General features: G+C 42.0%; 2 protein-coding genes across 7 annotated transcripts in view; one reads left to right on the forward strand and one right to left on the reverse strand.

The window, feature by feature from the left end:
• ECD (ecdysoneless cell cycle regulator) lies at positions 1 to 17107 on the reverse strand. 3 transcript variants are annotated; one of them, XM_084633807.1, is made up of 14 exons: positions 16975 to 17107; positions 16047 to 16273; positions 14811 to 14928; positions 13259 to 13346; positions 11403 to 11581; positions 10422 to 10614; positions 8463 to 8591; positions 7087 to 7212; positions 4909 to 4994; positions 4711 to 4817; positions 4084 to 4267; positions 1974 to 2041; positions 1675 to 1892; positions 1 to 998 (listed from the first exon to the last, which is right to left on the reverse strand). In XM_084633807.1, exons 2-14 carry the CDS (start codon positions 16249 to 16251, stop codon positions 756 to 758), a joined length of 1944 nt encoding a protein of 647 aa, XP_084489933.1. In that variant the 5' UTR covers positions 16252 to 16273; positions 16975 to 17107; the 3' UTR covers positions 1 to 755. The 3 variants fall into 3 exon arrangements, with proteins under 3 accessions (XP_084489933.1, XP_084489935.1, XP_084489934.1); XM_084633809.1 differs by having other exon boundaries at positions 16982 to 17087; XM_084633808.1 differs by lacking the exon at positions 16975 to 17107 and adding an exon at positions 16610 to 16963.
• Positions 17034 to 26077, forward strand: part of FAM149B1 (family with sequence similarity 149 member B1) — a 22060-nt gene continuing 13016 nt past the window's right edge. For all 4 annotated transcript variants that reach the window (XM_084633805.1, XM_084633806.1, XM_084633803.1 and 1 more), the window contains exons 1-6: positions 17034 to 17172; positions 19428 to 19532; positions 20917 to 21049; positions 22152 to 22294; positions 23030 to 23149; positions 23768 to 23938. In XM_084633805.1, coding sequence (XP_084489931.1) covers positions 17117 to 17172; positions 19428 to 19532; positions 20917 to 21049; positions 22152 to 22294; positions 23030 to 23149; positions 23768 to 23938 — 728 coding nt within the window. In that variant the 5' untranslated portion in view covers positions 17034 to 17116. The remainder of the gene's footprint in view (positions 17173 to 19427; positions 19533 to 20916; positions 21050 to 22151; positions 22295 to 23029; positions 23150 to 23767; positions 23939 to 26077) is intronic.

The raw sequence follows: 26077 nt of genomic DNA on the forward strand, positions 1-26077 counted from the left end.
TTATACTTTTCTAGATCTTTATTTAAATAAATTAGAAAAATGCTTATAGAAAAATATATTAAAATACCCAGGCTGGTAAATCTACAATTCTCCATTATTTGAAGAAATCTATATAGTTTTCACTACTACTCATCAAAACTGCTTACACTGAAGCTTTTGCATTTTAGAAACTGTGGGTGGGTGGGTGCTTGTTGGGTAGATGGATGTTTGTGGATATCAACAGCAAAAAGACGACGACAGAAGAGGGTACTACTGCTGGTGTGTGATCTCTTTTATATCCTTCTTGACACAGCCAGCAGTTCAAGAGGGTCTGCATCTCATCCATATTTTAGCCACTAAAATAAAACATTTATTAATGGCTACAAGGGCCAAAAAAAAATTGTGAGTGGCAAAGAAAAAGCAAGCAAGACTTGGAGTCTTCCCAGAGTGACAGTATCACTTAGATTATGATCTTTATATTGGATATACAGCTTTATAATAGACATAGGAGATTTTCATTCAAATCAGAACCACCTTCACAATTTTTCTAAAATATATTAGCACAAGAGAAAACTCTGCTTTATTCCCAAGGTAACTTTTTGCATTTTAGAGATCAGACAGACTTTATCAGTTAAGTATTTTGCACACACATCTAAAGCCATGTAAAATGTATTGAAGTGTTTAGTACTGAAACCGTTCATAGTGTCTGCTATACCACTGCTACTCTGCAGGATGAGAGTAGAAGCACAAACTGTCCTCTGAACTAGGATAACAGATTAATCTGTTGCTGTGCTGCTAATACATCTACGGTCTGAATTTTCAGGTAAATGCACCCCCATACTCTGTAGGATGTTAGAGGCAGGTCCTGCAAGTCCAGCTTGAGCACTATATGATTCCAGCAGGTTAGTCACTAGGTTCAGGTCTACATCTACAGGTGTCAAATCAGCATCTCCTGCATCAGAATCATCTTCTAAGGCACAGTCAGCATCTCGAGACAGAGGTCCTTTAGCAGAACTAGCCTGTAGCACATACAGAGAGTAAATTTTGAAAACAAATATTTGATTACATGTAGGTTCTTTATGACAATCGCTGGTGGTATATGAAAAGCAACCATAGTGGGAGAAGCTCCTGACTAAGACAGCAGGGAAGGCACAGACTGATCTATGAAACTACCAGAATTACTCTTCACAATCAAGCAGTGGAGGAAAAAAACCCACCACAAGTGAGTTAAGCAGATACTTTAGAAGCCAAGTTAAAGTCCAGTATGTACTACCCAATCATGGAGGATAGGAGTTCATGAACCAAACAATCACACTATCAGAATCATCATGCAGAAGAAGTCACAAGAGAAGGATATGGAAAATTACTGGCCCTGCCTGGGGTTTCACCTGGAAGTCATCTAGGACTTCAATAGCTCCAAGAGATCATGAGACAGCTGCTTGTAGTACTAGTAAAATGCAGAAATGAAGCCAGGACTTGAAGCTACTGTGGAAGTCAAAAGTTTAGTTTTTTATATACGGAATCAGTCTCGTGGTATAGCTACAGCACACATTGTTTGCACATAGGATCTTTCTTTGGAAAGAGCACATGCTCAGAGATCAGGAACATCAGCCATGTATGCTTAGATTATTATTCTACTCCCTACCTCCTCTTTCATGGAAGGAGATAAATTACAAAACCCAAAAACATACATACCACTTTCCTTGGGGTGACGAAGCTTTTACCAACATTGGTGTGTGTCAGTTCACAGTCCATCTCATCCATGTATGATCTGAGACTTCCCATCATTTTATTTGGCAATGCCTTTTCCTCTTGACCATGGGCTTCAGAATCCAAGTCTTCATCGCTGTCCAAGAACTCAAACTGCTCCTCCTCATCCAGATCATCAGAGTCCAGCTCTTCTGAGTCAGCGCCTATAAACAAATCAAGTCAATGCAATGTATATGGATGGCCAGGAACAAGAGTAGAATGTTAATAAAGAAACTAGATCTCACCTAAAATTCTGTCTAAAGCATTTGTAAAAGAGTCAACATCAAAGGTGACACAGGCCTCAGCAGGTGACCTGAAATTTAAGAACAATTACTCCATAAATCAATTCTCTTGTACATCTGGTGTGGTATACTTGGGCAAGAACATTTGGCATCAACCTTGGCAGGCAGAATTAGGAGTGAAAAGTTTGGGGTGTTGGCCTGGTGATCTACTGGCAGTACAATACACTGCTTCTCTGCACGTGTCAGACATCTGCATACGTGATCAAAATCAAGTTCTTACACTTTAAAGTGGGTAAAAATAAGGGGAGTGGGAACTGATAAGGCTCTGAATTTGTTCATAGGTAGGATTATGCTTCTAGTCTCAATATTAATGTAGCTATTAAAAAATTTCACAATAGTCCACTCAAAATAGCCAACTCTCAAGCTCTTAAAAGTAAGGACTTGCTAGACCAGGAGTGGGCAAACTTTTTGGCCTGAGGGCCACCCTGGGTTTCCAAAATTGTATGGAGGGCTGGTTAGGGACGGCTGTGCCTCCCCAAACAGCCAGGCATGGCCCGGCCACCGCCCCCTATCCGACCCCCCCGTTCCCTGTCCCCTGACCGCCCCCTGCCCCACCCACCCCTCCCTCTCCCCTGACCGCCTCCAGACCCCCTGCCCCTGACTGCTCCCTGTCGCCCCATCCAATCCCCCCTCTCCTTCCTGACTGCCCCCCTGGGACCCATGCCCCCAGTCAACCCCCGTTCCCTGCCCTCTGACCGCCCCAACCCCTATCCACACCCCCACCCCCTGATCGCCACCCCAAACCTCCCCGATCCCTGCCTCCTTACCGCGCTGCCTGGAGCACCGGTGGCTGGTGGCACTACAGCCATGCTGCTCAGAGCGCCATGACAGTCAGCCGTGCCGCCTGGCTGGAGCCAGCCACACCACCGCACAGCACAGAGCACTAGGTCTGGCCGCAGCTCTGCAGCTGCGCTGCCCAGCAAGAGCTCACAGCCCCGCTGCCCAGAGCACTGCACCAGTGGTGCAGTGAGCTGAGGCTGCGGGGGAGGGAGAACAGCAGGGGAGGGGCTGGGGGCTAGCCTTCCAGGCCAGGAGCTCAGGGGCCAGGCAGGAGGGTCCCGCAGGCCACATCTGGCCTGCGGGCCGTAGTTTGCCCACCTCTGTACTAGACATTCTCAACACCCATAATGCTGAAACAGAACCACCACTATGCATCCGATGAAGTGAGCTGTAGCTCACGAAAGCTTATGCTCAAATAAATTGGTTAGTCTCTAAGGTGCCACAAGTCCTCCTTTTCTTTTTGCGAATACAGACTAATACCGCTGTTACTCGAGAACTACCACTGCAACTTATACTTACTTGTAAGTAAGAGGTGGCTGTTAATGTTTACAGTGAATATCTTGCTCAGTGTAACAAGAAACTTAGCAGATGTGTTACTGTCAAATAAGCAAGTGAGAAAATACTGAAACACCAACAGTGAGGATTTTTTTCACTCTTTGGGCTGTGTTTTGGAATGGGAAGCACTTCCTCATTTTTGTTATATATAAGAAAGCAGGTGTTACACACTGCTGTTCTGCACTGCTTAGTTGGAATGTTTGCCTTTATGAATTCTAAGTTATTATACTAATGCACTGTCTTCATCTTAAGAGGTCTGGCGCTCCCAACATAGCCATAAGTTATAAATTTGCCTACGTGCAGCCTGATTAGAGACATTTTTAGTAATCCTCTGTAGTCAGAAAAGTTCACAATACACAAGAAAACAACCATCCTCAGATGTATACAATCCAAAGAGCCCCAATGTTGTTCAGATACTATGGTGATGGGCATGAGGAACCTAAATTAAGAAAAATGGATTCAAACAAAAAAACGAAGTAAGAGTTTTGGAAAATAAGACAGCTTTCAGATATTTTTACTGGTACCAGCTCAACATGTTATAAAAGAGTATATAAACTAAGAGTGTAATTCTGCTTCAGGATTCTAGTGACTTTAACAAATCACTCAAGCTTAACTATGCTGGTTTGAAAAGCTGAATCCTAACCAGAATTGCAGCATTACTAATAGGGTTGTAACATAAAAGGCAATGCACTACATACACCATTATTTAAACAAATACCATGGAGTTTCTGCTCCTTCATGTGTTGAGACTTTAGATATAAAAGCCTTCATGCTTTCAGTAACCTCTGCCAAATCATACTTCTGATCTTCCTCATTTGAGGGAGGAATGGACTCATTTCTACCTGATGCCTCACTCAGGATCTGATCCAGATCATCCGGAGAGATCTCCAACCAACCATCATCTGAAATAACAGAAAGGGAACATATTTGTCAACCTACAAGATCAAATTGGGAATGCTGTAACTTTAAAATGGAGGAAATATTGATCAGCAAGATAAATGTTAACACAATGCCTACTTATTGTAAATCCTGAATACTTTATATGGAAATACTGAAATGTTTGATAATGAGAAAAACTATGAAGGGATTGAAAAGGTTACTTGACAAATACTTCTGACACATCTTATCACATCTTATCAACAGATCAGCTCATATTTGGTGGCTTACGCAAAACAAACTGGTTGTTCTAACTAGTAGAGAGTTTTCCACTAGGCAAGATCACAAAAAAGCTTGTGGCAGTCTCAGCACAAAGGCTGAAATTGAATATACATGGAGACTGAACTTCTGTAGCCACTTGTCATATAAAGAGAAGTGCCTAATTTCCTACGACACCACCTTCACTCACCATCCTCAGGAGGAAGACTAGCAGCTTCTTTTTCAAGTTCATCCAAATTAAAGGACAACGTCTGTAGCAAGGTCAAGATTTCTTCACCTGGACTCATAGCAACAGTGCTAAAAGAAAAAATCCCCCACATCTGTAAAATCCCATGAAATCTAATTGAACATACATACATTAACAATATCAGTTTACAGTAACTCTTACCTTTTAGGCTTGATAACAGACTGCTGGAAGTAATTCTCTGCCATATGCAGCTGGTCCAGGTACTTAGCAGATCCTTCGAGTTCTCCCTATTTAAAACAGGTCATCAACACTAGTGTATCAAATCCTCCCTCAACTTCCCTTTCATAGCAGTGCCCAGAGGAACTACCACTAATAGTGAAATGGGGGTGAGTATCACAATGCAGTTTCCTTGCTTAGTTATTGGTAGGGCCCTACCAAATTCATGGCCATGAAAAATGCGTTACGGACCGTGAAATCTGGTCTCCCTTCATGAAATCTTATCTTTTGTGTGCTTTTACCCTATATTGTACAGATTTCACAGGGGAGATCAGCGTTTCTCAAACTGTGGGGTCCTGACCAAAAGGGAGTTTCGGGGGTGGGGGGTGTCACAAGGTTATTTTAGGGGGGGTGGCAGTATTGTTACCCTTACTTCTGTGCTGCCTTCAGAGCTGGGGGGCTGGAGAGTGGCAGCTGTAAGCAAACACCCAGCTCTGAAGGCAGTTCGCCTGCACTGCTGCTGGCGAAGTAAGGGTGGCAATGCCATACCATGCCCCCCTTACTGCTGTGCTGCTGCCTTCAGAACTGGGTGGCCGGAGAGTGGCGGCTGCTGAGTGAGGGCCCAGCTCTGTAGGCAGCAGTGCAGAAGGATAGCAATACCATAGCATGCCATTCTTACTTCTGCACTGCTACTAGTGGCTGCTCTGCCTTCAGAGCTGGGCTCCCTAGCCAGCAGCCGCTGCTCTCCAGCTGCTCAGCTCCGAAGGCAGCACTGCCACCAGCAGCAGAGCAGAAATCAGGGTAGCAGTATCACAACCCCCATACAATAACCTTGTGACCTCCCCCCACAAACTCCTTTATGGGTCAGGACCCCTACAATTACAACACCATGACATTTCAGAGGTAAATAGCTGAAATCATGAAATTAATTATTTTTAAAATTCTATGATGGTGAAATTGACCAAAATGGGCTGTGAATTTGGTAGGGCCCTAGTTATTGGTTTGCATACATTGGCTCTTTAGGAAAAATCCAACTAAGTGCAGCCTAGAGTAAACAAGAGCAATTAAGCAGTGACCATAACAATGGTGGTTTGTAGTGTTACTGTAGCAGTGTTGGTCCTAGAATACAAGGCAGGGGAGGTAAATCTATTACTGGACCAACTTCTATTGGTGAGAGAGACAAGTTTTTGAGATTACACAGATATTACCTCATGCACCTAGTCTCTCTAGTACAATGATGTAAATTATACTACTTTCCTCTCACAAAAAGTAGAGGGCAGAAAATGGGCATACGTTTTGCTAATAGTAGGGCATGAATTAAAACGAAAAGAAAACATGCCAAAAAAGTGTTATGCAGCAATATAGTTGATCTTACACACAAAGAAATCAGGAAATGCAAAGTTTGGTACCGTGGGAACCATACCACACTGAATATATTAATATATAACAAAAAAGAGGCAGGGTTACAGATGCTGTGAGAACCATAGATGAATTTCCTGATGTTTGTGCATTTACAGTCATAAGTGTGGCGTCGCAGGAGTGTACTTTTTTGCATTTAATAATATTTTACAAACATACCAAAAAGGTTAGGACTTGTCAATTTAAACTATAAGCCAAGGAATGACAGGTCAGAATTAAGAGACTTTGGTGATTTTTTTTTTTAAATCATCATCTGCAGGAGACCAGAGGGATCAATGGGCATGATGTTAAATTCCAAGTGTGGAATTTAAGTATATTTGATTTGTGAAACAAAATCATTACAAAACAATATTCCCCAATACATTTACTATTTCATATTATTGTTTTCAATATATACAAATAAAAGCACTTGCATGCAACAGCACTTGTCATTTTGGCTTCCTTCCTTCAAGTCTATCCTCTCATTCATGATAGGTAGGAGCTCATCCCCAAATCCTACAATATCTTTTCATTTGTAAAGACATTTTATTCTAAACTATTTGGTGGGGTGGGGGAAGGGAAATAAAAGGTACTGTATACAGAATTTATGAGTGGTTCCTACCATGACATGAGCTTATCTTTCATGATGAGAGGAATTATGTTCCTCGGCCTCTATCTAAAATCTGCTGTAAATTCTGACCGAAATTTGAAAGCTGGTTTTGTTTTTCCTGAGTTATACAAAGAGAGACAGAGACAGTTCCTTACCTTGAAATAATTATTTTTCTTCAGGCTGTTGAGGAAACCACCCCAAAAGGGGGTGTTTAATACTTGCCTCTTGGAATCAGGAGAAACTGTGTTGCACTTGGAGCATAATATTTCAAAGCCATGAGCCTATATAAGAGATGCAGGAAACATAGGCTCTTAACTATGACATGTTTGTTAAAGTTTGCTTTAAATGACTGCACAAAGAACTCAGTAGTGATAAGCTCCAGATTCTGTCATGAGAGAAATGATTTGATGCCTGCTCCCTGGGACATAACTGCCTGGGAGTACTGCAGAGGCAGAGTTCTCAAATTCCAGAATAGCAAGGGGGTGGGCCCATGATCAGGGATCCTAGAAATCCATTTGCTGCAGGTAAAAAAATGGATTTATTTATTCTTTTAAAAACAGAGAATCTTTAGTTCTTTACATTTTGTGGGGAAACAAATATATACAGTGGAACCCCAATTATCTGATCTAATTGGGACTGGGGCCAGATCGGATAATCAAAAATTCAGATAATCAGGAGAATAGGTAGGGCTTGGACTGTCAGCCGTTTGTGGCAGGTCTTGGGCTGTCACCCTAAAAATTGTAAATATATCAATAAAATATTGTGTTCAATTGATCTTCATATATATTCTGGCTAGAGAAACTAAAGTTCAGCAATTCATTTCAATCACAGAAAAAGAAGGCTTTTTATTTTTTTTATTTTTTTTAATTTTGAGGTTTTTATCGTGGAAAAAGTAGGATCCCTGCCCATGACACTCAGTAGCAACCCTAACAAGTGATTAAGATGCGTTGACAGGCTTCAAGAGGAGGACCATCTATTTCTCCTGAGCTGCAAGGACAAAGGAGATCTTTCATCTTCACAAAGGTCTCATTTCCATTTTCCTAGAATAAAACTTAGTTTTTCAACAAAGACAACATGGTGGTAAGAATATCTGGATCCTTCTGGTACAACTTCCAGTGGAGGAGATGCACGAGTAACCAGTTATGAGTTTCTATTTTTCTGGGACAGATAAGACTCTTGCAAGAAGAGTGGAAAATTTTTTCTTTAATGACTTGGGAGAAGCAAAGCTGGGAACTACATTCAGATGGGGGGAGGGAGAGAGTAAAGTTTGAGAAAAAGGAATGGATTTGCTTAAAGGGAAAGTACTTGGAAGAAATACCCGTGCCCAATCTGTAAAAACAATCCTCTACAGCGGTCTGATACAGCATCCTTTTGGGGACGTAAGCTGCTGTTTGGCTTCAAGTTCTCTCTGTAAGCAAGCCAGGGGAAAATAAAGAGGCACGCTTAATGATTCAACCACCCCCAAAAAAATGAACTAGAGGGGAAAACAAAAAACAAGCATAAGTGTAGGAGACATGTAAAAAGACATTACCAGTTTCATGCCTAGCTCATGTGCTTTGTATTGATGGTGTACAGGAGAAGGCAATGTATATCCACTGCGTCTGTCTGGAACAAACTTCTGCTGCATTAATTGTGCATATAAACATTTAGTGAATGTGACCTGTAAATATCAAAACAAATAAACATATTGTAGCATGATTTTCTAGAAGACACACCAACTTAAATAAAAAGCCATACTTTTGTCTGAATCTTATTTTACACCTGCAGTTGTTAAAAGTAACACTTACAATGTTACTTAAAGACTGGTGATTTGATTGGTGATCCCCCCCGCCCACATTTTTTATGTCACAATTCCAGTATCCTCCTTCTGTGAGCTGGATGACTTCAGCAAGGCCTTATTGTATACATAAAGTCATCAGGTGGCTGCTGAGAGGCCTTACTCTGGTGAGGAACGGGTTTGGGAGCAATGGCAGGAAGAAAAAAAGTGGCAGAGTACCACCCACCCTGCACAATAAAATTTGAAAAAGGAGTTTCGCCTAGTTATTGGGGCAGAAAAAGTAGATAACCCATCCAGCAGGAGTGATGGGTGATAGCCCATCCAGCAGGAGAGTGAATTTGTGTGGGGGGGTGGAGGGTGAGAAAACCTGGATTTGTGCTGGAAATGGCCCACCTGATGATCACTTTAGATAAGCTATTACCAGCAGGACAGTGGGGTGGGAGGAGGTATTGTTTCATATTCTCTGTGTATATATAAAGTCTGCTGCAGTTTCCATGGTATGCATCCGAGGAAGTGAGCTGTAGCTCACGAAAGCTCATGCTCAGATAAATTGGTTAGTCTCTAAGGTGCCACAAGTACTCCTTTTCTTTTTGCGAATACAGACTAACACGGCTGTTACTCTGAAACCTGTCATATTGTAACGTGATTATGTACCCAATTATATCCCACCACCTTAATTAGTTTACACCCAGCAAAATTAATTATACAGCAGACAAGAACAATCACAGAACCAGACAGAGATTATACAGACAAACAATAGCAAAGTGGGAACTATAATGACAAAACAATACAGAAGTGAGGATTTCACATCCCAGCTATTGATAAGTGAGTTCTTGCCAGACAGGATGCTATCAAACTAAGTTTCCTTTTACATTTTCTAGGCACTTCCCTTTCTCTGGAGATGACAGGAATACAATCCTGTCCTGATAGTGCCTAACAGCCCAACAGCACCTTATTCCAAACTAGTCATATTGAAATGTGAGGGTGTGACTGTTTGCTTCCTAGCTTATGGCTGCCTCTGCTGCTTAGCCACAGGCCTTAGCCTAAGAACAGGGCCTCAAACTGTCACAGTAAGAGAAGGCCCTTACACCAGCAGACAGTGATTTTGATTCTTTCTTTTATACCTCTAGAACTAGCCAAGTGATAAGAATACACCTAAATTCTTAAACTACAGGCCTTTGCAGACAGGCCTGAATATCTAGATCCTAACAAAGGGTGAGACAAAACTTTTTATAGTCTATAATCATCTAGTTCCCGTTACTGTTGGAGTATATAGTGGTAAAACATAAGATTCCTAAAGCAAACAGAAATTCATGACTGTCCTCAAGAAATATGAATTTGCAAACATAGAATCATAGAATATCAGGGTTGGAAGGGACCCCAGAAGGTCATCTAGTCCAACCCCCTGCTTGAAGCAGGACCAATTCCCAGTTAAATCATCCCAGCCAGGGCTTTGTCAAACCTGACCTTAAAAACCTCTAAGGAAGGAGATTCTACCACCTCCCTAGGTAACACATTCCAGTGTTTCACCACCCTCTTAGTGAAAAAGTTTTTCCTAATATCCAATCTAAACCTCCCCCACTGCAACTTGAAACATACTGTTTTAAAATTGAAAGCCATACATTTCCTAACATGACTACGGAACAAACAGTATATCCATCAATCAAGCAGTCAGTAGAATGGCAATAAGTTACAGGCAGAAAGATCACTTACTGAAGTCATTACACATTTGTTGGGCAAGAAAATTTTGAAAGGGCAACATGCTTGTAAGTCAATGGGATCTCGCAGATAAAAGGCCTGGACTGCTGCAGCAACCAGTGCAGGGCGATGCTTCAACACTACCACAATGCCTGCTGGAAGGTAACAGTGGGCTTGGTGAAGGGAGGTCTGGACTTTCTCAGGATACCTGTGGCAGGCAATAATACAAAAAATACTACAGACATGACCAGCCATTTAATATAGGCCTGTTTCCTCTGTCATTTAATATCAGAATGTACATTATGCCAGATTATTAAAATACTCTGAAATCAAATTAGAATACTAGTCAACAATGTTTCTACAAGACTTGCATAGCCAAGCTCTTTTGCCAAGATCAATGAAATTCCATTCCCCACCCCGTTTTGGGGAAATGCATGATTGTCAACTAGCCAAACAGGCTAGCTGTATAGCTTCTTGGTAATAAACAGAGGAGTCAAATTACAGTCATTTTGCTCAGCCCCAGGTTGTCAACTTCTGCAAAGGAATTTCTACCACCAATCCAGTGACCCTTACTGGCCAATCCTGAATGCAAGTTGATGGTCTGAAGGCCATTCTACTTCTGTCTCTCAGCCAAGAGCCCAGGAAGAGATCCAGACATACACTTCTATGGAAAGGCTCAAATTGCGTCAGCCTTCCTGGAAGTCATGAATGAAGAAATAATGTTGTCCTTTTGTAAAAGCCTGGAATTTAGCCCTGAACCACTGAGGTGTCAGTGCTGAGATCAGAATATAGTGTATGGGACTAGCGTTGTTAGGGTCCCCACCATAAGAATGCCACAGAAATTAGCATAGATTTGTCAGGATAGGAGTAACCTCATTGTAGTTAACAGGAAAATGGTTTAGATACCATGGATACTTAGATACGGGAGGTAAGTTCCCGAGAAGCTCAGGATCAGAACATTCTGGTAAAGAATATCAGAAAAAATAATCCACGTACCCACTGATGCGTTTATATACAGCTGCTCTAATAGATTTTGTGGCCAGGAAGTCCTCTGGGTGTGCATACAATAGCATTAACGCCTGCAGGATTGTTGGATTGGTGACAGGTAGCCAAGGCTCCTCTCCAAGAGTCTTTGGCTGTGGAATGATGCACAATTCTCCTTGGTGGAAAAAAACCTGACAAAATGTAACATGTTCATTAGGCAAAATTTTGCCAGCGTTCCATACAGGTCTTAAATTAATGAATGACTGGTGAATTTATACATACACCTCTACCCTGATATAACGCTGTCCTCCGGAGCCAAAAAATCTTAATATGTTATATCAAACTTGCTTTGATTCACCGGAGCGTGCAACCCCGCCCCTCCGGAGCACTGCTTTACCAAGTTATATCGGGTTGCATTATATCGGGGTAGAGGTGTAGTTACAAAAACTTTCTCCATGTGAAGGGATGGTTAGAGAGGATCAAAATGGCACATCAGAAGGAACATCCATATTCACATACAGATTAATGAATTTATCTATTAGATGTACTTTTTTGCATTTATCCAAACTTCAGAGAACACATTAGAAATTAGGAGTATGAGAAGAGAATTGATGCAAGAAGCAGAAGTTGAGAAAAGGAGGTAATTATTCAGAGAGTCTCACTGGGTGCAGCAAAGACTCGGGACTTAATCATTGATTCAGAACAATTCTGACGGCAACAGGTCCAGTCAAATGAATTTTTAATTTATTTCAGTTTCTTTAACAGGACAGATAACATGCTTGGTCTTCTATCTGAGGTCTCCTCACTCAGAGAAAGGAGGCAGGGAGGCTTAGGATCAAATCTCAGTACTGACACTGCCTGGCTGTGTAATCGCTCTGTCTCAGTTTCCCCATCTGTAGAACAGAGAACACTCCTCTCTCCTTGCTGAACATTTGTAAAGCACTTTTGATCTCCTTGTAAGGGAGTTAAAATAGCGCTATATATCCAAAGAAGGTTGTGTGGGGTTGTGTGTGTGTGTGTGTGTGTGTGGTGGTTTGGGTTTTTTTTTCCAAATAAAGAGCATTTGGGAGAAGAAACAGCCCTGCCAATAAGTATCATTCTGTCCTGCCATTTAAACTAATTGCTGCCAAGATACTCACTTATATTTACTGATTACATAGTATCAGTAGTGTCACACACAGCCTACATGAGCATTTACACTGGTTTATGTAATATTGGTATTATGTATACAGAAGTTCAGGTAACTTTAAAGGCAAACCGAAATTTTAAGCATGATTTGTGTGAGAGAACCATTTTGTGAGGAAAAAGCATGCTGGGTAATCACACCTTCTTAACTATTAGAGAATATTTCTAACTAACAAATTTAGATGACATGTATAGGTTATTAATCTGGCTTTCTTCTTATTTGCATCTTCAGATACCCAGACATGCTGATAAACCAAGGGTAGATCAATTACTTCAGAACTATCAGAATTCAGGAGTTTCCTAGAGAACAACATTCAAACGAATGGGATGTTAGAACACATAGTATGTCCAACTGCACTGGATGTGTTCAACTGGTAAGCCTGTAGTAAGTTTTTGTGGTAAGCATAGCTATTAAAAAACAAAACAGAAGAAAAGAAAGCTAGACTGTGGTCAAAGAGATCAAGCAGCTGATCACAAGACTCTGGTTCAGTCCAGAGACTGCCTTTACAAACAATGTGACAAGTGTAGATTTGCGATGGAGGTAGGAGAATAAGACAGGTCAACTAATTTCATTTGTAGCTTAAGCTGGGATTTGATTTTAAGTCTGCAGGGGTAAAAGGCTACTGCAATTAACTCAATACATCATTGAATTACCTGCCTGCTTGCATGACAATTTCACCTACCCGATTGGTACTATTTTCAGGTTTTAACCACTTTGGGAGGAAGTCAGCTGCCTCTATCAGCAGGAACTCACCATCATTGTCATCAACCCTAATCAAATAGAAATCAGTGTCATATTAAACATGGTCCTGTATAGCACAATGATAAATAATTACTCGTTATTGCTTCAGTGAAAGGGGGCTTCTTCACTTTTTTTTTTTTTTTTTTAAACATTCATTGTAAAAGATTTTTTCCCCCTCTTAATCCTCTACAACAAGATAGAAACATGGTTAAAGGTTTCAGCTGCCTGGTCCTTTTAGGAAAGGCATTTTCCCTTTTACTTGGTAGCAGCCTTAAATAGGGTTTCCAGGATTATTTTTTGCATGTTCCTATTTGGAAGTCAACTAATGTTTCCTCCACTTGAACGAGTTCTTTTATTGAAAATAAATTAACAGGTCTGCAGAATTTTTAGTCACATTTGTATTATGAACAAGAATAGGACTCATTTCTTTGAGCCATGTATTAGGAAAAGATTGGAAACATGCTATATGCTTAAGTACAGTTTATATAGAAACACAATTAAGAACAAGACTGGGGGAATATTATTTCTATACACAGATTTTGCAATGTCAAGCACTAACCATATTTTATTCTGGTCACCCTAAAAGGCACTTTTATTTCATCTATCCTAGAAGAGAGTAAAATTTGAAATCGAGAAGATATTGTTATATAGTAAACCTAAAATTCAAACTACAGAGATTCGTATTCTCCCTCAGGCTCTGGTACACCAAAGCACTTAAGACCATGCTTAACTAAATTCAAAGGGACTATGCATGTGCTTAAAATTAAGCACATGATTACGCACTTTGCTAAATTGGACCCTCAAGGAACAGTCTACAGAAAGACCAGTAGGAGAGACAAATTACTTGTGTACTTTTCTGAACGTACTAACAGTGGGCAACTCAACTGTTAAGCTCTTTTCCCTTACTTTCTCCTATATGACAAGAAACCATTAGTACAAAGCCACTACTATGATTTCTATTTTCAATAAATACTTTACAAACTCAGACGTCTGACACAAACACTGTGGCCAGGTCTACGCTATAGACCTATATCGGTATAAGTATGTTGTTCCAGGGTATAAAGAATCCACACCCGAATGACACAGTTATATTGACCTAACTCCCCATGTAGACAGTGTTATGTTGATGAGAGAGTTTCTCCCATTGACATAGCCACTACCTCTCGAGAAGGTGGATTAACTACGCCAACAGGAAAAGCTCTCCCAACAGCATAGGAGCGTCTTAACTTGCAGGGTTTTAAGTGTAGACCTGGGATCTAGCCCACATGTACTGAAGTAAACGGTAAGACTCCAGTTAACACTTTCAAGCTGTTTTAGAAGGAAAAGTTATTTGTCTTTCATTTCCCCCCATCTTGACAACAGAAGTGTGTTTTTGAAAAAGCAATTTAATATTATCCTGGTGAGGTTTAGAGTACAACAATAGCTGTCATTGAAGGAGCTTAAAAGGCTTTAATTTACAGTTTCACAAAACGCTGAAAATGTGTTAGAGGTACCTTGCTGCTAATTCTGGAAACTTCTTTGTTATTTGCTGTATGAGGTACACAATAAACCATTCATCTTCAATATTATCCCCAAATTTAGTCACACCACCAATATGTGCAGGGATATCTCCTGGGAGGAAGGATTAAAAAAAGATTCAAGACAGAAGTTAAGCAGTATCACCTCTATTAATGGTCTGTAAAACATGGTCAATCTATTCACTATGTATCAGAGAGGTAGCCGCATTAGTCTGTATCCACAAAAACAACAAGGAGTCCGGTGGCACCTTAAAGACTAATACCCAAATAAACCTGTTAGTCTTTAAGGTGCCACTGGACTCCTCGTTGTTTCAATCTATTCACTATGTCAGCAGTTCTCAAACTTTTGCAACCCGAGGACCCTCATTTTGAAATAAAATTTTTCGGGGATTCCCAAGCTCCCCCCACCCCCCTGAAAAGCAACCAGCACATCTCTTTGGCAGCGGTTCCTAGGCAGGGCAGCCACGGGGTCTCCACCTGCTGTCCTTGCCCACAAGCACCATTCCCACAGCTCCCATTGACCACAGTTCCCAGCCAATGGGAGCTCCGGAGTCTGTGCTTGGGGCAGGGGCAGCACGCAGAAACACACACCCCCCGCCCAGAGTCACAGGGACGTATTGGCCACTTCTGGGAGCGGCACAGAGCCAGGGCAGGCAAGGAGCCTGCCTTAGCCCTGCCAGACTTTTAGCACCTAAAATCTCCTGGGTTGGCTTCAGTAGGCTCTGGGAGATAGAGGGAGGGGGAGGAGTTGATTAGCGGGGCCCACGGACACCCTGGAGTACTCTCGGGGATCCCAGTTTGAGAAATGCTGCACTATGTAATAAAACTGGAGGTGGGGAGAAATGGGAGAGAACATGACTCAGCAGTTGAAATGATGAATGTTTTGTGCTAGTAGTTCTGTTAACAGCGATATCAAACAAAGAAAGCAAGATAAGCAGTAGGCAACCTTAGTGAGAACTGCAGTACCAACCCAACAAAATATGGAGAATGATTTGCAACTTTTCACTTGAGGAAAGGGGTTAAACAACAATACTATAAAAAAACCCTGAGTTTTCAGTGAACAAATTCATAACAGTTTCAGATTTTCCTCCTCTTGGCCCCAAAGATTTACAGACATTCCTCAGTAATATCACCAGCATGTTTTATTTTCATAGTAGTAAGCAAGTAGAAATCCCACCCTATACCAGATTAAAACAAATGCAGTAGTTTTACCTTTAGCAGGTTTATATTTGAGATTAAAAGGTTGATTTTGCCAGATATAAGAAACTAATATGGGTGCAAACTGGACCAATATCTTCTCAATGTACTGCTGAAGAACTTCTCTGCGTTGGTCTGGGTCACCTGGTTCACAAGTTATCAGAAAGAGCTGGTACTGCACGGCATCTTCTGCAGTTGCCACTCTCAGCTCCCCTTCCATTCTGAACTTTTATAAAGGTGTCCTTCAAAAAAAAAAATAGGTTCAACCATTCAAAACCAGTAAATATTAAGTAACCCACCCTCCAAAATGATATATTCAGCCATGTTATCTATTCCAAACATTCCTGATGCTCTTCTACATTGCCCCAGCCAGTCACATCGGATAAGAAAACCCTTTATTTACTTTACGGAGCAAACCAATTCTACAGCAGAGGGAAACCTTAAAAGTTGTCTCAGAAGAAGTATGAACTAGAGAGCTCAGCCCTATGTCAGGCAACCTGTAGCCAGAGCCATGGCAACGGGTGCCACAGACACACATCAGGGTCATCCCCGAAAGAAACACTTGGCCTGTCACCCACCTCCACCATCACAGCCACAGAGCGGAGCGGGTCCCGCTGCCCTCCACCGCGCAGGGCTAATGCCTCGCGGCCTCTTCTCCGCAAACTGCACCAGCCGCTTCCGACCCCTCCGCGGCTACTGCGCCCAGCCCGGACACCCTGACGCGGCCAGCGGCTTCCCGGGGAGCTGCGGGGGCAGAGCGCCTGGCGAGGGCCCCGGCGCGCGAGTGCGAGCGTTAGACCGCCCGGCCTCGCGCCCCCAGGGAAGTGCGGGCGGCCTAGGCCAGCCCGCCACACGAGGCCGGAGAACGTGGGAAGCCCGACCGCGGAGGGCCCCGAGGACTCTGCCCGCGGCACCACGGCCCGTTACAGTCGCCTCAGCTCACCCCTCACCAGCCGGCGCGCTCCCTGCTGCGCCAGTCGTCACCGCGCGCCAGCGGCAGCCCCCGCTTCCGCTGGGGGGTGGGGTGGGGCGTCGCCATGGCGGCCGGAGGCAGAGCCGGGCGGCCGGAGAAGCCGCGATGAGGGATGAGGATGATCTCGCGATACACGCGGAAGCCGGTGCCCCCCGGCGCCCTGGAGATGTGAGTGCCCCCGTCGCTGCAGCCCGGCTAGGGCCAGCCCCGAACCACACGCGGGAGATTTGGCGGTAACGGCCCCAACGGCCGAGACCTCACTGCTCCCCACCCTGACAGCTGCACCCCCCACACAGGGCCTGCCCCCTGGCGTGCCAGCAACAACCCTCACATAGGGCCCGAGCCCCCCCCCAGCCTGATAGCAGCTCCCCCCCATGACCCGCGTCCCCCCCCCGCCCCCGATCACGGCACCCCTCCCTCCCCCCCAGGGCCTAGCCCTTCCCACCCGGCCTCACTGCAGCACGGGCCCCAAGATCCTCTCCCCCCTCATACGAGTTTGGGTTTTAAGTAAAGCATCAAATATTGCGAGAACTGTAATCCAGTTGCCAGAGTTGGCTACATTGAATATGTTTCACAGGAGCTGCCCTAAGAATAGCTAGAGCTATCAGTCTTTGATTCTTTAGGAGTGACAGTAGTTTATCAAACAGAAATCTACAACAAGAAAAGGAGGACTTGTGGCACCTTAGAGACGAACCAATTTATTTGAGCATAAGCTTTCGTGAGCTACAGCTCACTTCATCGGATGCATTCAGTGGAAAATACAGTGGGGAGATTTATATACATAGAGAACATGAAACAGTGGATGTTACCATACACACTGTAACGAGAGTAATCATTTAAGGTGAGCTATTACCAGCAGGAAAGGGGGGTGGGGGAGAGAAACCTTTTGCAGTGATAATCAAGGTGGGCCATTTCCAGCAGTTGACAAGAACGTCTGAGGAACAGTGGGGGGGGGGGGGGGGGAAATAAACATGGGGAAGTAGTTTTACTTTGTGTAATGACCCATCCACTCCAAGTCTTTATTCAAACCTAAGTTAATTGTATCCAGTTTGAAAATTAATTCCAATTCAGCAGTCTCTCGTTGGAGTCTGTTTTTGAAGTTTATTTGTTGAAGGATAGTCACTTTGAGATCAGAAATCGAGTGACCAGAGAGATTGAAGTGTTCTCCGACTGGTTTTTGAATGTTATAATTCTTGACGTCTGATTTGTGTCCATTTATTCTTTTACGTAGAGACTGTCCAGTTTGACCAATGTACATGGCAGAGGGGCATTGCTGGCACATGATGGCATATATCACATTGATAGATGTGCAGGTGAACAAGCCTCTGATAGCGTGGCTGATGTGATTAGGCCCTATGATGGTGTCCCCTGAATAGATATGTGGACACAGTTATGTGGACTTGGAGTGGATGGGTCATTACACAAACTAAAACTATTTCCCCATATTTATTCCGCCGCCCCCCCCCCCTCCACTGTTCCTCAGACTTTCTTGTCAACTGCTGGAAATGGCCCACCTTGATTATCACTACAAAAGGTTCCTCTCCTCCCCCCTGCCCGAGGGTAATAGCTCACCTTAAGTGATTACTCTCGTTACAGTGTGTATGGTGACACCCATTCTTTCATGTTCTCTATGTATATAAATCTCCCCACTGTATTTTCCACTGAATGCATCCGATGAAGTGAACAGTAGCTCATGAAAGCTTATGTTCAAATAAATGTGTTAGTCTCTAAGGTGCCACAAGTACTCCTTTTCTTTTTGCAAATACAGACTAACACGGCTGCTACTCTGAAAGAAATCTACAACATAACTCAGGACCCCATTTGCCCTTGAGATTGTTTTGCAGCCCCATCTTAATCTAAGTCTCTTTGAAGTATAGAAAGTGATAGCCAAAATAAAGTGTGAAGGAACCTGTCTGATCTCTGTGTTTTTTTAAAAGATTTGTTAAAATGTAAATAATATTGTGGAAGCAGTAGTGGTGGACTGGATACAGTATCCAAACAAAATAAAAACAACTATTATTGTAAATAAAATACTTATTGTTTATGATCAGTGTTGTCATGTATTTATGTTATTCTGAAAGCATTAATTTGATGAATTATGACCAAATAAGCTTAGTTTAAAGGGAGACAGTGGATCCTAAACCAAGATCTTTTATTTCAAACTTCATTCTGGAGTTAATTTTTATGTTTAAATTCTAAGACTTTGATGACAATAGCGATTTGTAACGGAATACTGGTAGATATTTAATATAGTGGCACTAATCCTCTAGGGATACAAACTCAGTTCAGGTGTGCATGTTACTGTTTCCTTGAAAATCATCAAAAACCTCTAATGCCCTGGAACTCTGCAGAAGTTTTCAGTTGTGGTGTTTATTCTCAGAACTAATGTCAAATTGAGCTTATTTATTTTATGTTTCTTTTAGCCATGGACTTGCAAAAAATGCTTTAGAGCATCATCCCCTGCCAGAGCCACGAGATGACATTTACCCTGCTACACCGGCCACTGAAAGCTATGAAGAAGTCTTGAGGTATCTGGAGTAATAAAATATTTTTGTCAGGAGACGACAGAGAAACAACTTTTGTGTTGTGTCTGCATTATAAAGCTATCACAGTGACACAGTCTATTAAATTAGGTGGTATATATGTTGATTCACAGTGGCATGAATCCACAGTATAACTACGTTACTAATGCTTGATTCCCAGAGATAATACCATATAGACCTCAGAGGTCTGCACTCGCACAAGTTGCCAGTGAAATTAATGGGACTCTGCATGGGCAAAGAGATCCCCAACATAGAACAGCTTCTTGGACTGGGGTCATAATGAGGCTGGAGACAATTGAATCCCAGCACCTGTCCCCGTCCCAGCAGCTTGACCCAGGCTTCTCACTAGGGTAGTGACTCTATGCGAGAGGTGGGCAAACTACGGCCTGTGGGCCACATCTGGCCCATGGGACCGTCCTGCCCAGCTCCTGAGCTCCCGGCCGGGGAGGCTAGCCCCTGGCCCCTTCCCCGCTATCCCCCCTCCCCTGTAGTTACGCCACCGTGCGGGTAGCGCGGCTTGCGCCCGCCCACCTCCCAGGCTTTCCAGTAAGCCTGTCCTGCCGCTCTGAGTGGCATGGTAAAGAGATCTCAGGGGGCATTCAGGGGACAGGGGATGGTTGGATGGGGCAGAGGTTCGGGGAGGGGGGCAGTCAGGAGACCGGGAGCAGGGGGTGTTGGATAGGGGGTGGGGTCCTGGGGGGGCAGTTAGGGACAGGGGTCTTGGGAGGGGGCGGTCAGGGGACAAGGAGACAGGGGGTGGATGGGTCAGGCGTTCTGAGGAGGGCAGTCAGGGGGCGGGAAGTGGGAGGGGGCGCATAGGGGGTGGGGACCAGGCTTCTTTGCGGAGGCACAGCCTTCCCTACCTGGCCCTCCATACCATTTTGCAACCCCGATGTGGCCCTCGGGCCAAAAAATTTGCCAAAAATTTGCTCTATGCCTTGCTGGTTGCCCTCCCTTTCATTTTGGAAAGACAATATGATATACTTTTTCAATCCCTAGTATACATATATGGGAACACATGTAGTGTTTGGGAATAATTTTCAGACTAGTTAAATTCTTTTGATTGTCACATCTTGTGAATGTTGTGGGTCATCTCATTTTTATGTTAGAAGCAGGAGAGAGGGAGAGTGATTTTCTGAGGTGTGGAGAAGATGAACTGGTAATTCTCTATGTAGTTAAAGGGAGACGGTAGTAAAATAACTCTTGGAAAATGAACATGTGAAGAGCCTAATCCTGCAGCCCTCTACTGGAATCTAAAATGTTATATACATGCCTTTCTATACAGGAAAAATAGTTTACTCATCCACATATTTGTGAATGTATCTCATGAGAATTTTTTCTCCCGCACCCCACAAAATGTGCATTTTAGGGAGTCTGAAATCTTGAAGGAATCAAATTACCCAGATATTACTGCAGCTGACAATGGGAGCTCATGGTCTGCTAGTCAGAGTTACACAGGAACCTCCACTGAAGACAGCTCAGTCTTCTCTTGGGGCTACGATGTGAGTAGAACACAGTCCTCCAGCATAAAATTATCAGAGACAGCTGAAAGGTTGTGCTGACACATTTAAAGTAGCATTTTGAGTAAATTTATTTGCAAAATCCAGGTTAAGATGAGAGCTGTAAATAATGCAATGGTATTTGTTATGGGAAAAGAAATGGAGGGTCTTTCTCTCTTAACCCCTCCCAACCCTCTTTTCTTTATTGTCTAATCAGGACATCTTCTACTAATACCTGAATATCGTATAGTCTGCATTTTTAGCCTAAAACTTTCGGATCACAGGTGATTTGATGAGTAAAGTTAATGTATACAGCATATATGTCATAATTGTTGAACCTCACATGCCAGTGTGTCGTTTTCATGTGGTTGGATTGACCAAACTGTATGTTGGAAAACCTCTGTGCTTCTCAAAGCATATTAAAGCCACTGATATTTTTTCTCTTTCATATTCTGACATAGGCTCTGATTAACAGGTGCTATTGTTCTCTCCACAGTGGAGACAGAAAAATTTTTGAATTTCAAATGACTTGAGAAACATCTTCAGTTGTTGTCTGTCTGGAGAAGCATCCTCAGTTGTTTACTGGCTACATAGAGGATTTGGCACCTATCAACTCTTGATTACTATTCAGTGTCAAATTTGTGGCAACATCTGATACCAGTTAGCATTGTTTTTCCATTCTCTGTCACCATCTATGGCATGATTAATTTTCCATTTCACTGAAATTTGGATGAGTCTTATTTTTTCATGTTTCTAGGTAATTAACCTGAATTGCCATGTCTCAACTGACATAATTTTCTTTCTTATTATTGATTTAAAACAAATATTCTAAAACCTTCTGATGTCTTTTCTATTAAACCATCCAATAGGGACAGTGCTAATCTAAATTTTGTGTGTACTTGGGATCAGCACTTACATCAATCCGTGTTCTCTCCAGTGGAAAGATGACTTAAGGTTAACATGCATGCGTGAGAGAGGTCCTTCTGTTTAAATCAATCCTGCTAAAGTTTAAGTAAACTAATGTTTTTTCAATGTAGGTGGCTTAAAAAAATTCTCACCCCAAATCCTCCCTTTTAACATTTTTTTGGATAATTTTCCTTCCTAGGAATTTGATAAAGCTGCCACACGACAAGTTCAGCAGATGTTCAGACACATTGATGAGCTTTTATATGAACAGAAAGAAAGTGTGCATGTTGAGGGTCTGCAAGTAGAGTGCCAACAATGGACATCTAGCTTTCCTCATCTCAGGTATTGTATTGATGGACTAATGCTGTTACTGTCACAGAATTATTAAAGAACCAAATTGCTAGTGGTGAAAATGGCTGTATTTTTAAACATTGTTAGAATTGATGTGAGTGTGTGTGATTATACAATATGTGGAGATAAAATTGTCTGTCGGCTCCCACCTCTCCCCCACTGCTGCAAGGCTCATGTTTAGTTCATTCAGGTGCTTGGAAGACTGATGATATTTTCCGCTACATTGGGCCCTAAAATAGCAATTTTTTTCTTAAAAAAAGTTGCAAGGCATTTTTTCTTAGAAGTTATGGATGTTTATTTTTTATAATTAAAAAACACCAAAAATTCATCCTTGCTCTACAAATGAATAGCTTGCCAGTTATGGTGGCTGTTTGGAGACTTAAATCTTAGTCTTACATTTGACAGGTTTGCCAATGCTTAAGGCATTAGTGTTAGAAGAGGAGAAAGCAAAAGAATTCTCTTAACACATATGCATGATGCCATGGAATATGTGTAGAGAAAATACCTCAAACCACATTAAAATATAATCTGCAAAGCAGAAAATTTCTCTCATTTGACAAGTATATTTTCAAAGCTATATGTGTGAGATACAAGCAACCTCACTATTTCTATGGTGTTCATATGGCTTCCCAATAAACGTTGTTTACTTTCTTGTATAATAAATCATTCAGCCATTTTACGTATCACATTGTCTAATTTTTTAAAATTTTCTTTTTAATATTATAGGATTTTGGGGAAGCAAGTAGTAATCCCCACAGATGAAGGTTTTGGGTGGTATTCAAGTTCACCTTCTAGCAGCTTAGGTTCACTGGATGTCAGCCCAGTACAAGAAAGAGATTCTAGTGAGTAAGTATCAGTAGATTTCCCAGATTGTATCAGTATCTGAAGGTGATCTTTCTGCTCAAGGATTGCAACAATCAATTTCTTTTCTTAATTTATGAGTTGTATATGAAGTCAAGCTTCAGCATTCTTTGTTTGGTACGTTTTTGGACAAAGCATGGATTAGTAGCCAAAAGAAATGTTACTAGATTCAGGACGGTTAGACCTTCCAGATGAGTCTATTTTTGAGGTGCGGTAGACTACAAATTGACCTAATAAGTTGATAGTTAGCTTTTTGAGGATTTGTATATATAGTAGTTGCCAGTGACATTAATTAATTATTAATGTTGGTACAATGCTTTAAAGATATAAAGCACTTTTTTCTTTACAATTGTTTTATAAACTTATTCTCTGAGACTGTAGACTCTTGTATAAGTATTAAAAATATACAGCATTAAAATACACAATATGTAGGCTTACTGTCCTCTCCAGTACCTAACCCATTAATGTACCCATTTGGTCTTACAACCAAACCATCTTATGTCTCTCAGTCAACCATACAGAAAAAGCTAAATTCTGCTATTATAAATAGAATAACAAATTTGTTTTATTTTCTGCTTTTTGAAAAATATTTTGTTTGTTAAGGTTTAGTATTTTGGGCAAGAAGATACCTCTGTGGGTTACTCCCATTCATAAAGATGCTGACTTTTCAAAACCTCCTACTGTTTGCTCTGTGGAGAGTGAAGAAGGTGAAGATGGAGTAATTGTCTCTGAAGGAATAATGGAGGAATATTTAGCATTTGACTGCAGAGATGTGTAGGTATTGAATATTAATCTATAACAATACTTCTAGTACTGGTGGCCTGGAATTTCTGTTGCTAAATGATAATATATTACATTTGTTCTTGACATTGGGATGACAGTTAATATGACAAAACAATACTTTAACTGAATCTTCTCTCACGTCATCCAATGAAAGAAATTTAAAATGTTTAAGCCTGGAGAGGAGCTTTTAAACCCATGTAGGTCTATCCACCTCCTTGAATTAGTAATTTTGCTATGCTATATTTTTCTCCTCAAAGTATTTGTCTTAATTCTTTTCTATAACTGTTCAAACTAGTTGCTTCTGTTTCTGGCCTGGGGTGGTTTATAACATAATAGCCGAGGGTCTGTTACATGATTCTGAATGTAAAGTTTGTTGTTAGTTGTTAAGTATCAACAATGTGCTTGGTGCTGTGTCCGCATTTCAGTGTCCAGATTGCTAGTGCTTAGGTAGTATTACACCTTTCCACCTCCATAAGAGCAATTTAAGTTGTTCTGGATTCACGATTTATGAGAAAATAGTTTACATTTGTTTCCATCAAAAGAAGGAAATTAAGGGTGTCAGTTGGAAACACCACTTATTTTGTACAACTTGCCTAATGGAAACAAAAGTAAGTAAGAAATCTGTATGACCTGTTGGTTTGTTAGTTGGTCACAAGTTAACTAGTTTGAAAAAAACAAAGTCACACTCATCAGATCATGACTTTCTGATTGGTGTATAGCAGTGGTTTTCAAACTTTTTAGGCTGGGTACTCCTTTCCAAATAATGTAGTCTACTGCATATCCCTATCTGAGATAGGTAGAGGCGACACGTAGGGGAGGGTAACGCGCCCTTCCCCCACCCCCTGCCAGATTTCTGCCTTCCATTTAGCAACAGCTTGTAGAGCTTTTCAAACTATGAGGCGCGCCCTCTTGGGGGGCGCAGGGGAACATTCAGGGGGACGGACAGTGACGCCAGGTGGCTCAGGCCAGCCCCGTGCCACAGGACTCGGGGAGGGAGCACCATCCCCCCCTGTTGACTCACCTCAGTGGGCCACCCATCCTGTCTGTGTTGAAGGGTGCAACCAAAAATTGTAACTCAAAGGGGGCCCCCTAAACATTCCTGTGTGCCCCCCCAGGGGGACGTACCCCACAATTTGAAAACATCTGTACAAAGAAATGCAACCTCCGCCATTACATGACTTTTCTCATGTACCCGTAGGGGTACAGCTACTCCAGTTTGAAAACCTGTATGGCACTGTATGGCATAAGCTGACCAGGCCAGTAGGAGATGAGTATTGCAGTGAACAAACAGCAGAGAATTCTGTAAGGTATTAAGTAGTCAGTATAGAAAACTCCTTTAATGCTGGCCCTTCCTTATCTTCAAAATGTATAGCTTTTTATGTTAAATATTAAATAGAAGATATTGATGCTGTAAAAAATAGATGCTGAAATATTTTTTATTCTGTGTCAGCATGTGAAATCTTTTGGCTGACCCATCATGTTCTTGAATGCAGCAGATATTTCCTGGGCTTCAGAACTCAGTACACGTCCTGTCTTGTGGAAGATCCTGCAGCTGGGGTCTCTTGCTGCCCCTGAGCTTTCTTTTTATATCTTTTAAATAAAAGAGCTTTATTTCTTTTTAATTCTCTGAAATTAAGTTGGTTCTATATTCTAAGTATTTGGTGGCTGTTAGGTCAACAGACAGGAAATGCTACTAAACAACTGCAGTTAGCTGCCAAAATTAGAGACTTTGTAGTGATGTGCCTTGCAAGACTGCTGCCTAGTGGGGAGATGAATAAAGATAATAGTCCCGCTGGAAGCCAAAGTACTCAAATTGTAAATATCAATATATATTTTTATATAGCACTTTTTATTCTTGAATCTCAAAGCACTTTACAAAGGAGAATAAAAATCATTATACTAATTTTACAGATCAGAAAATCAAGGCACAGAGAGGTAAAGTGATTTACTGAATATCACACAGATCAGTGGCAGACTCTGAAATATATTCTCGTGTCAGTGCTGTATCCACAGAAGTGTTCTGCCTCCAATACTAGAGTCAGTGGGTTATCTGCTCTTATTTGTTGAGTGCACTGCCACCCCTCAACAGACAGTAATCTGTGAGAAATACGCCATTTCTGTTGAAGTCAT

Source organism: Lepidochelys olivacea (assembly GCF_965140295.1).
Source record: "Lepidochelys olivacea isolate rLepOli2 genome assembly, chromosome: 7".
NCBI lineage: Eukaryota > Metazoa > Chordata > Testudines > Cheloniidae > Lepidochelys > Lepidochelys olivacea.